This window comes from Alosa alosa, chromosome 13 (assembly GCF_017589495.1).
Source record: "Alosa alosa isolate M-15738 ecotype Scorff River chromosome 13, AALO_Geno_1.1, whole genome shotgun sequence".
Lineage (NCBI taxonomy): Eukaryota > Metazoa > Chordata > Actinopteri > Clupeiformes > Clupeidae > Alosa > Alosa alosa.
In genome coordinates, this window is record NC_063201.1 from 8,515,876 (window position 1) to 8,526,989 (window position 11,114).

The 11,114-nt window shown below is 45.3% G+C and overlaps 1 protein-coding gene across 4 annotated transcripts in view; it reads left to right on the plus strand.

Annotated features, from left to right (window-relative positions):
- The window catches only part of khdc4 (KH domain containing 4, pre-mRNA splicing factor), a 31,508-nt gene that overhangs the window by 1,687 nt on the left and 18,707 nt on the right, over positions 1-11,114 (plus strand). For 2 of the 4 annotated variants that reach the window (XM_048260361.1, XM_048260362.1), the window contains exons 5-14: positions 1,374-1,426; positions 1,531-1,676; positions 2,162-2,373; positions 3,274-3,334; positions 3,954-4,011; positions 4,207-4,430; positions 4,649-4,789; positions 5,534-5,643; positions 6,061-6,152; positions 8,852-9,149. In XM_048260361.1, the coding sequence (XP_048116318.1) occupies positions 1,374-1,426; positions 1,531-1,676; positions 2,162-2,373; positions 3,274-3,334; positions 3,954-4,011; positions 4,207-4,430; positions 4,649-4,789; positions 5,534-5,643; positions 6,061-6,152; positions 8,852-9,117 (1,363 nt within the window). In that variant the 3' untranslated portion in view covers positions 9,118-9,149. Of the gene's footprint in view, positions 1-1,373; positions 1,427-1,530; positions 1,677-2,161; positions 2,374-3,273; positions 3,335-3,953; positions 4,012-4,206; positions 4,431-4,648; positions 4,790-5,533; positions 5,644-6,060; positions 6,153-8,851; positions 9,505-11,114 lie in introns of those variants that run through there. The other 2 variants (XM_048260360.1, XM_048260359.1) reach the window with 2 other exon arrangements.

Here is an 11,114-nt window from a genome sequence, read left to right on the forward strand (position 1 = left end):
CAGTTGACTAAACCTGGTTCTTGACTTCCTCTGACTTCCTGACCCAGGAAGCGCTTGCACCTTACATAGCATGGGCTTAAACAGGGCTTCTCCAGGAACTCATACCTTAGCTACAAGCCCAGCTTCAGCAGGCAGTGTGTTTGTAGGTTGAAAGTAGAAACGGTCTATTGCTCCATTTATTGTGTGTTGCTATTGGTTTGGCTCCATTTCAATTCTCTGTCCTTGGAATGTTGTACAGTGTCTTTATGGTTGCTGTTGGTATATGCAGGGTTCCTACGCAGTATGGAAAACCTAGAAAAGTATGGAATTTGATTTTAGTAATTTCCAGGTCTGGATAAGTATGGAAAAAAGAAACAAGGGTATGGAGAAATATTTGTGTTTCCAGACTATTGCATCTACAGTACTATCACTTCACTAAGGTCATAATAAACCATTCCTACTGTTGTGTAGCTTAAGAGGTCAGTCCACATCAGAAAAAAATCTCTCCCACAAGGGGACCCTGGTACCAAAACCAAATTGAAAACCCCAGTTCTATGCACGTGCCCTATACCTAGCTCTGCTATTTTCGGCTAAAACACTATAGACCTTTTTGATTTTGTAAAAGTTACCAAGACATGGATACTGCATTATCTGATAAACTGTTATTGTAAACAAATTTTACCGTTTACGGTGATTTCTGAGGCCTCTGCCAGCAGTGCACTAGTCTCCAACATATGTAGTATGCTGTATCAAATGTGAGTGCACCTTCCAACACAGTACTTCCCCATCGAAAAGTATCCAACAATGGGCAAGTGTTTTCTAAGGGCTAACAAGTTAATAATAAACATTATTATACAGCTCTTCACAATGCTAGTAGAACACTCCATTGACAATATCTAGAATACGGTCAGAAAAATCTACTGAGAAGTTTTAACATTTGAGTATGGAAAAAGTATGGAATTTTGAAATGGAAAATGTGTAGGAACCCTGTATATGGCCTAATCACAGAAGCACGGCACAAACACATTCGGAACTTTAGCCAAAAGTCTTGGTGCTGAAGGCCCTCAGTGCAAATGGAGCTCTTGGCACAGGTGGTTTGGTTTATCAGATGTCAGACAGGAAGCCAATTTGGGTTGAGGGCAGTGCTTGGGCTTTGGTTTATATAATATAATATGCTATGCTTCGCTATCGTAGCTGGTTGTGCTTGTGCTGCTTCTGCTGGTTGGTTTGGTTGGTTTGGCAGGTTGGTCTCCTGTACCAGATTCAGCTGACAGTAATTGTGTGCTGCGTGGTACGGTTATGAGTCATAAACCTGAGGCTGAAAACCGCTACTTCTAAATCAAATGCAAAGTCAAACAATACTTTAAGTGTAATTTATTTCTTGCTATTGGCAGTGAACGTCCACTTTACCTTCACGTCCAAGGACAAACCAGAGATATAGTGGATCGTAAGTATATGTTTTTAGTTTAATCAATCTACGGCCAGATGCAATAATTACACTCTTAGTTTTCTTGTGAGTGTGACTAACCCTGTGTGTGTGTGTGTACATAGGAGCGGTGAATAAGATCAAGGAGATCATCACCAACGGTGTGGTGAAAGCAGCCACCAGCTCGAGTGCGGCGGCAGTCACCGTCTACCAGCAGCCCCCTCCCCCAGCGCTGCCCCCTATGGGCCAGAAACCACACTTCCAGTCCGGGGTGAGGTTCCACACACCCCACAGACACACCGATGCTGCCGCCACCACCTCACTATTAACCAGACAAACCACCACCACGTGCACAGAAGACACATTTACTCTCTAAATGTAACCATAGCAAATGAGTGATGTGGCTCTCATCACACATGCTACATTTCTATTTCACCAAAGCTGTCATCCCAGTAGGTTACTGACTTATTTTGAAAGCCAATGCCTTCAAATAATACGTTAATTTATGCCAGGTCTCTACATGGTATGGTTTCATTTCTTGTTTACCTTTGTCCGTCTGTCTGTTTTCTGTCTCCTTTAACTTGTCTGTGTCTCTCTCGGTCTCTTTTTCTCTCTCTCTCTCTCTCTCTCTCTCTCTCTCTCTCTCTCTCTCTCTCTCTCTGTTTGTGTCTCTCTGTCTTTCTCTCTGTCTTTATGTCTCACTCTCTTTCTCTCTTTCTTTCTTTCTCTCTCTCTTTCTTTCTCTCTCTCTCTCAGATGCACTATGTCCAGGACAAGCTGTTTGTGGGCCTGGAGCATGCTATCCAGGGTTTCAATGTGAAGGAGAAGGTGGAGGGCCCCGGCTGCTCCTTCCTCCAGCACATTCAGACGGAGACGGGGGCCAAGGTCTTCCTCAGGGGGAAGGGATCTGGATGCCTGGAGCCAGCTTCAGGGAGAGAGGCTTTCGAACCCATGTACATCTACATAAGGTTGGTACAAGTCTAGAACACATGTACATCTACATAAGGTTGGTTCAAGTCTAGAACCCATGTACATCTACATAAGGTTGGTTCAAGTCTAGAACACATGTGATAGGCCAGTACATGTATAGAATTTATGTACACTACTGGTCAAAAGTTTCAGTCCCACTCCATTATAGACAGAATACCAGCTGAGATCAGTTGCTTTTGTTTTTTATTAGGGCAGAAGTTTTCAGATTACATTATGTGCTTACATAATTGCAAAAACTGTTAATACAAAATGTGCTTACATAATTGAAAAAAATGGCTGATCTTTAATGCAATAATCTACATTGCCCATTATCAGCAACCATTCATCCAATCTTCCAAAGGCACATTCTGTTTACTAATCTGATATAATTTTAAAAGGCTAACTGAGAAAACATTGGAGAACCCTTTTGCAATTATGTAAAAAAACAATGCAACTGATCTCAGCTGGTAATCTGTCTATAATGGAGTGGAATGGAAACTTCTAAGTGACCCCAAACTTTTGACCGTTAGTGTACATTGATATAGGTCTGTACATAGTTAGGGTTAAAGTATCCTTCCAGGCTGACAGGAGATGGCATTGGTCATCCAATCTCACGTGGACTACACTGAATCAGACTCTGATTAGTGGCAACCTGGCAATCCGGAGCAGATACTGTAGCTACTGATGCAGCCATGCAGAACAGTGAAACACTGCAGTCATAATATTCCTGCTTATCTCTAAATACATAGTCACACACAGATATACACAGGGACAGTACAGATATCATACAGTCATTACATAGAATCATACTTTTAGTGTCAAAGTGACGCGAAAAGCTAATTAACTCTGTGTGTGTGTGTGTGTGTGTGTGTGTGTGTGTGTGTGTGTGTGTTTTCTAGTCACCCCAAACCCGAGGGCCTGGCTGCAGCCAAGACTCTGTGTGAGAACCTCCTACAGACAGTAAGTACCTACAGAATATATTACATACACACTGATGCTCTCTCTTTTACTCCCTCACTTACTCACACACACACACACACACACTCAGGTCTTTCCCTCGCACTCAGGGAGAGATGTACTTTCACTCAGGAGTGCAGCATAATATCTGTTGATTTTATGTTGGAAGTACTTCAACCGAAAGGAATTATTCAGTTGATTCAGTCCAGAATGATGGCCCAAGTATGGCAATACTAGCCCTTGTGTTGACACAGAAAGGAGTCTGCTTCTGTATTGCATATCTTAAGTATAAGTATATATACTCTTTTGATCCTGTGAGGGGAAATTGGTCTCTGCATTTATTCCAATCCTTGAATTAGTGAAACACACTCAGCACACAGTGAGGTGAAGCACACACTAATCCCGGCGCAGTGAGCTGCCTGCAACAACAGCGGCGCTCGGGGAGCAGTGAGGGTTAGGTCCCTTGCTCAAGGGCACTTCAGCCGTGCCTACTGGTCGGGGTTCGAACCGGCGACCCTCCGGTTACAAGTCCGAAGCCCTAACCAGTAGGCCACAGCTGCCCCAAAGCTAGCTTTCATGAAAAGGGTCATTCCTTGCATTCTCTTCTGCCTCTCTCTCTCAGGTGCATGCCGAGTACTCTCGCTTCCTCACTCAGATGACGGCCATGGTGCCCACTCAAGGTAACATGCTCGGTTCAGACGTGGGCACAGACACAAGTTACATGCTGCAGACTCGGGATACAGGGCGTCTGCAGCCCTCGAACCAAAATAATGGTTTTACTGTAGAGCTCAACACACCTGTCCCAGTTCTGAATTCCCGATCTGCTGGTGTGTCTGCTAGTGAGTCTAACCTCTTTACGTCTCGTCTTCTGCCAGGCTTCATCCAGCCGCCCCCAGTCAACGGCCTGCCCCCCCATCCCCCGTACTGCCCCCCTGCGGGCTACCAGCCTCCAGGCTACCCCATGCCCATGCCCCCGCCTCAGCCCATGCCCCCACCCTATGTTGTACCCCCACATATGCCCCCTGGGACGCCCCCTGCCCCAATCCCACCGCCCAGCGCTCAGTACCCCATCAACCCTGCACCGCCCGTCATGCCTCAGGTAAACAGCAGCACCTGTTGCCCACAAGCCTTTCGATATGATTCCACTGTAGTCCACCAATTTACATTGTTTTACTCCGTTTTTATCTGTATGTAATACAGTATATTGTTATATTGATTGTATACAGTATAATTGACAATTGGACTATTTATTAACTATTGATTGACTTTCTTTTACTGTCTCCACCCTCCATCACACACACACACACACACACACAGCTCCCTCCGGCTCCATTCCCCCCAGTGGCTCCAGTTCCGCACAAAGCCCCTCCCCCCTCGTCCTTGGCCAACCCCCCACAGAAGCGGCGCTTCACAGAGGAGGTCCCTGAGGAGCAGGACAGCGGCCTTCTGGGATACCAGGTGATCCATCGCCCCACCTGTCTCACACACTGAACTGTCTCAGGAGGTGCAGTGTTGCACGTGCAAAACCGTGCTGAGATCCGTCCCAAGATCCATGAACTAATTTCTCTTTCTTTTCAGAGAATATTTTTATTTCAGCCCTGTCTCTCCTGGGGCTTATGACGGATGCCTCAGCCACAATTAAACTGCAGCCTCGAAAACTGACTATTTGACTATAAAACATGGATTGCCTTTTAATTGCATATTATTTATTCAAGATTTTTGCTTAGGGTGGAATATAATCGGTGCCGTTGCTAGCTGTGTGTATTGAATAAAAACGGGTGTTTCCCATTGCAGCATAGCTGAATCCTTGGTGTTTGATTGCATTGTCATCCTTGTAGATATTAGCTGTGTGTATCTCATCTTCAATTCAAATTGGATTCAACATACTTTATTTTCCATAAGGAACTTAAATTTGTGCAGCGGACACATACACCCGATAAGACAAAATGCAACACTATTACAGTCACACATACGGAGTAAAAGCTGGTAGCCCTAGTGTCCATTTATAGTATAAAGACGAGTGCTTCGTTCAGCACATTTGACCCTGGGGTGGAGCCTGCGCTGCTTTGGCCTGTATGTGGCCCATAAGTGGCCCGTGTCCACTGGCTCCGCCCCAGAGGTCTTTTCCTTAGGACAGTAATGGCAAAACAAGGCACCAGACGAGGGTGTGTGCTAATGTCATTTGTGTTTTTCTGCTCATAGCATGGACCCATTCATATGACTAATTTAGGTGCAGGCTTCTCTGTGGGCAGCCCCGAGTCTTCAGGACCCCCGCCTTCTAGTTCCTCTGGGCCTCCCAAAGAGAGGGACTGGTAAGTGCCTCAGAACCAAAACTCAGAACCAGAACTAGGCTGCTGCTGTTGCTGCTGCACCACAGCCTGTGCTGGACAACATGAAGGACATTTTGTGTTCCTGTACAAGTGGTTGAGGGTACTCCACTGTACATGGTGCCATGATTGCGTAATTATCTTAAAAGATTGTAGGTAGTGCACACACATATGGTAGCTTGAATGTACCCTTAACTACACATATAGTTTTAGTTTACTCAGTATAATACACTTTCCTGTGTTCAGGAAATCAATTGATCGATCAGTTGATCAATAATCAACAATTACTGTAACTTTCATGTCTAACATGTCTGATACAGTGACGATAATGTGTTTTAAAATATCATAATTAAATGAGTATGTCGCTTGAGATTGAGATTCCACTGGTGTTTGACCCTCCAGTAGGCAGCTAATGCCCCCGCCACCCATGCCAGTCAACGGAGGACTGCGGCAGCCCAAACTGGAGGAGAGAAGGCCACCGGCCCCCGCCCCCGGTAAGGACCACAACCCCCAACCCTCCCCTCTGCCCACTGCCCCGTCAGCTGCTGCCTCTGGGTTGTGTCTGAGCGAGGGTCAGCTGTTGCCTCTGGGTGGTGTCTGAGCGAGGGTCAGCTGCTGCCCCTGGGCTGTATCTGAGCGAGGGTTATCTTAATTAACTTAGAGATTAGTTTTGAGTTAGCCCCAGTTCACCCCTGCTAGGTGCCCCACTTCCCCGCCCTGTCAGTGCTCAGTAGAGGCTGATGGATAGATAGATAGATAGATAGATAGATAGATAGATAGATAGATAGATAGATAGATAGATAGATAGATTAGTTAGTGGAGCTGTTTTCCCCACAGGGAGTCTGCTCGGTAGGTAGGTAGTGGAACTGTTTTCTGCTCCTGCCCCACATGGCTGCAGCCTCTGGCCCTGATCTGGTGTTTGTGGCTGTGTGGTGGAAGACACCCCTGCTGTTACCCAGATACTAACTAGCCCCTTTTACACTGCTGTATTTCCCGCAAATGTATGTACCTTTTATTGCAGAACACTGCAATAACTGTCCTTTTTGCCGAAGTGTCCCGCCAATTTTACCACCAGGCAGAGTAGACATAAAGGTGAAACAATTCATTCCGGCACCAGTGTAAATGCCGTTAAGGCCAAATGGGGGGAATCTGGGCGGGTGTTTTGATGACACTACAAATGTCAAACCCACCACCGGAGATTTAAAATCTGACGAGCAGCAATAGCACATGACGTCACGCACATTACCACAATCTTTAAATCCACAAAGCTTCCAGTTATTTAACGCCGGTTAGAGTTGACAGTAGGTTGGAATGCAATCGGTTGCCATATAGGCTATCCTAAAATCCAGCAATAAAACAAAGCATGAACTCCTTAAGCTTTTACATTATCACATGATGACTACTGTTAGCCACATAACATTTAGAAGCTGGACATTAACGAACATAGCTTAATGTCACTGTTTAACAAACAAACTAGCATGCTATGCAGCCAAACAAGCAAACACAGCTAAATGTAATGACAATGAACTCTTACCTTTATGGTCTACAAGTTATCCACAGTTATCCATAGTTAGTCCCCTGTTATTTCTGTTAGGCATTCTTGATATGAGCTAGTCAAAGATATAGATGGCCATATTCTATTATCACACAGGTCTGACTAAATTCATCGTTCTCTCCAGAAACACTTTGTTGTAGCCTATAGAGCCTATGGACCTGGCCCAAAACTTGCAATAGCAGGCTTTACCCTTAAAAACTGTCATAGTATAATATGCAGTTTCTGGCATGCATAATAAAAGCATCTGTAGATGAATGGCTAACATAACTGTAGCCTACATCTGACTCATCTTTACACCCAATATTGCACGCCGCGCTTCACGTCGCGCTTCTGGGGCAGCCGTGGCCTACTGGTTAGCACTTCGGACCTGTAACCGGAGGGTTGCCGGTTTGAACCCCGACCAGTAGGCACGGCTGAAGTGCCCTTGAGCAAGGCACCTAACCCCTCACTGCTCCCAGAGCGCCGCTGTTGTTGCAGGCAGCTCACTGCGCCGGGATTAGTGTGTGCTTCACCTCACTGTGTGTACACTGTGTGCTGTGTGTGTTTCACTAATTCACGGATTGGGATAAATGCAGAGACCAAATTTCCCTCACGGGATCAAAAGAGTATATATACTTATACTTATTTTGCTATTTGGTCCTGGCTCCTCAATATGCCGGCTTGTATGTAAACACTCGCGGTACGATGTGGCTGGCAATGTTTTCGCCTCGTTTTTAGACACGATGCGGCATAAAGACGTCTTCTTTTCCCGTTAATGTTGTGCGATCTTAGTGTAAAAACGACTACTGACTCTGTAGTGGCCTCTGTTCTGTAGCTCTGCAGGTGCAGGCCAGGCTGTGTCCACTACAGAGTTGGTCACTCTCTCGAGTCTCGGTACGGGCTGTTCTACCACACATCACTTTGCATCTGAGATGTGAAGTCTGAAGACTGAAGTTGGACTCTTGTGACACAAAGTGTACGACTCAGTTGTGATGTCTGACATGAGGCTATTTGTAGTGGAAATGTTTCCTAAATGCTAACTGTGCGGTGGGGGTGGATCCTGGTCAGAGCAGTATAGTGGACCTCACATCACCCTCCCCCAGTTGTTCTCCATCTAGTCCTCTCTCCACTGGCTGGTGTCAGCAGCCAGCCGTCCCTCTCTGATGAGGTCATCAGACTGACGACGAGCCTGTGGCTGAGTGGTCCGCCCGCACTAACGTGCCTCTCTCCTCTGTTTTGTGTTCTCTCTCTCTCTCTTTCTGTGTTCTTCTCTCTCTTCCATGTCTCTCTGGGGGGATGCCGGACGCTGCTGGCGTACGGACGCTGGGTGGGGGGTTGGCCCATGGACATCGTCAATCACTCTGTTGCCGCTTCCTGATTGGATGGCCTGAACTTTTGCCTCCTCCTCCTGACCAATGGCGACCAACCCCTGCCCGCGCCTTTGCTTCCCCCCGTCGCCCCCCAAAAAAATACCAAACGTCTGTGCTCCAAAATGACTGCTATTTGATTAACTTTGTCTCTCTCTGTTCACCAACCTAATGCCAAATCGTCTGTTTTTTAATGAGTGTGCCTGCTTGTTTTGTTTTTCCTGGGTTTTCTTTCTCTCTTGTATGTTCTATTCTCTCTCCCTCTCTCGGTCTTGTCATTCCCCCCTTACAGAACCGTCTGTGAAGCGTCTGAAGACAGGACTGGTGGCTTACACCGGAGACTCGTCTGATGAAGAGGAGGACCACTCAATTCTTAAACCGGCCGGGGCAGGTAACTCGGCCATGACATCCTCTTCCTCTTCCTCCTCATCCACCTCCTCCTCCTCCTCCTCCCTCTCCTCAGGATGGACTCTGGGGGTGTACCGAAACCCCCCTCCCCAACCGGCACGTCCCAAAACACAGGCACCGCAATCCATGCCATTTTGGATGGCCCCATAAGACACACACACACACACACACACACACACACACTTGCCCTCCACAAGGACATCTGTTACTCAGACTCACACACACTCTAAATCCCGTCCTGTAAAAAAACCCTGACACACACACTCACACGACCCTTCTTGTGTGTGGAGGGCTTGTCTCGTCTATGAACTGCAGTAATGAATTCGTTCTGGGACGATAAAGACTTTCGGCGGCAGACATGGATGCTGTTTCGTGAATGAGCTGTGTCCTCCCTCAGGGGGTGGGAGGGCATACAGACTTGGAGGCAGCAAATAGACCCCAAATCAACTGGAAGGTGACCTTGGCTTATCCAAGGACTGTTTTTTTGAGATGAAGTGCTAGACCACAATAAACAGTGAATCATTGTTTATAATTGTATTTATGTTTTTGCTGTTTTTTTTTCCTATCATGTTGATTTTTTTTTTTCAAAGCCTTGGTAACTGTGGCCTTGACTATGTCTTGGTTATTGTTCAGAATGAGACATAACAGACTCTTAATAAAAGCAAAGGCATCAGCCAAATACCGTTTACAAGACCACGCCAGTAAGAACACAGAAAATCATGTACCAATCTAGTGTATCTCTTGTGTTAGATAGATAGATAGATAGATAGATACTTTATTGATCCCCAGGGGAAGTAAAATAGTAAAATCAATGAATACCACTGCTTTAGTGAAACTATTTATTAAACATCAATTGGATAAAACCCAGTTTAATCCACTATAGTACTTTGAGGCAGAGGTCAATGCCTTCGTATCCTTTTTCTTGGCTTGTATACAGCAAAGGTCAGATTTGCACAGAGCACTGGATAATGAATGATATGCAGTACCATGGTGAGTTTGTGTCTATAATTTATTATGATCAGTCAACTAGTGAGATTACATGTTTTCTAATTTGTGATGTGATCTAGGAAAACCCTAGCCTTGGTGCCATTCCGAATTTAGTCCCGCCCACAACATTTGAGGTCGGGAAGTTCGGTCTGGCATTGCTCCATTGTGGAGCAAGTATGCTCGCCCTAGATCGGGTGGACCAATCAAATCGGGCTTTACGATGATGGACAGGTAAGCAACAGCGCCTGGTCTATCACATCATCTGAGCACGCTTAGATTAGGCTTATGTTTGAAACAAGAACGCTGTGGCTAGAAGGATACATGGCTTTTAAGACGGCACTAACTTTTACAAAAGACCAGAAAACAATGTTAAGGCATTTGTGGAGAAGAAGGATGGTTCGTGTGTTTTCTTCCTACACCTTACGGTAAGCTATTTCGTTGCTCTGATTGGTTAGGTATATCCAATTGAGTGCAGAGGCATTCCCCCCCTGTATCGGTTGAAACACGCCCCATAATTATGTCCCAATGGAGCAGTATCAGACTCATATTCTGACTAGAGTAGCCTACTACGTCAGGCTAGGAAAACCCTTCACATGGTGCATTCAAAAATTCTTGATTTTTGCTCTGTTTCAACCAAATTCATGAAACTTAAGATTCTGATACCATCTCTTCAACATTCTGGACACTGTCCCCTAGCAAAATCCTCCAAAATCTTGGATGTTGCTAGGATGGTATCAGAATCATAAATGGTGAAATTGCACCAAGTGAAGAGTTTTCCCAGATAGCAACACATTTTCTTGAGAATGGTTTAAGTTTTTGTACTGTAAGCAGTAGGGAGAGGAAAGGCCCTTCAAGGAGTTATTGGAGGTGGTGTAAATTATGTTTGGCAATAAATTATTTAAACTTGTTTTGCATTAAGCTTAAAAATTCCATGATAGCTCTGCTTCACATCATGAGATTATATCTGAGATAATATTTATTCAACTTCATGTATCGCTGCGCAGATCTGGCTGAAAATGACGCATGCTGGATTTAACACAATGTAAACGTTGCATGAAGCCGAATGAGTCTAATATGCAAATTAACCGTTCTTTCAAATAATGTTACTGTTGTAAATAGTGATTTTTAGTTTGAGGTTTGTGTGTAGCTCCACCAGGCTA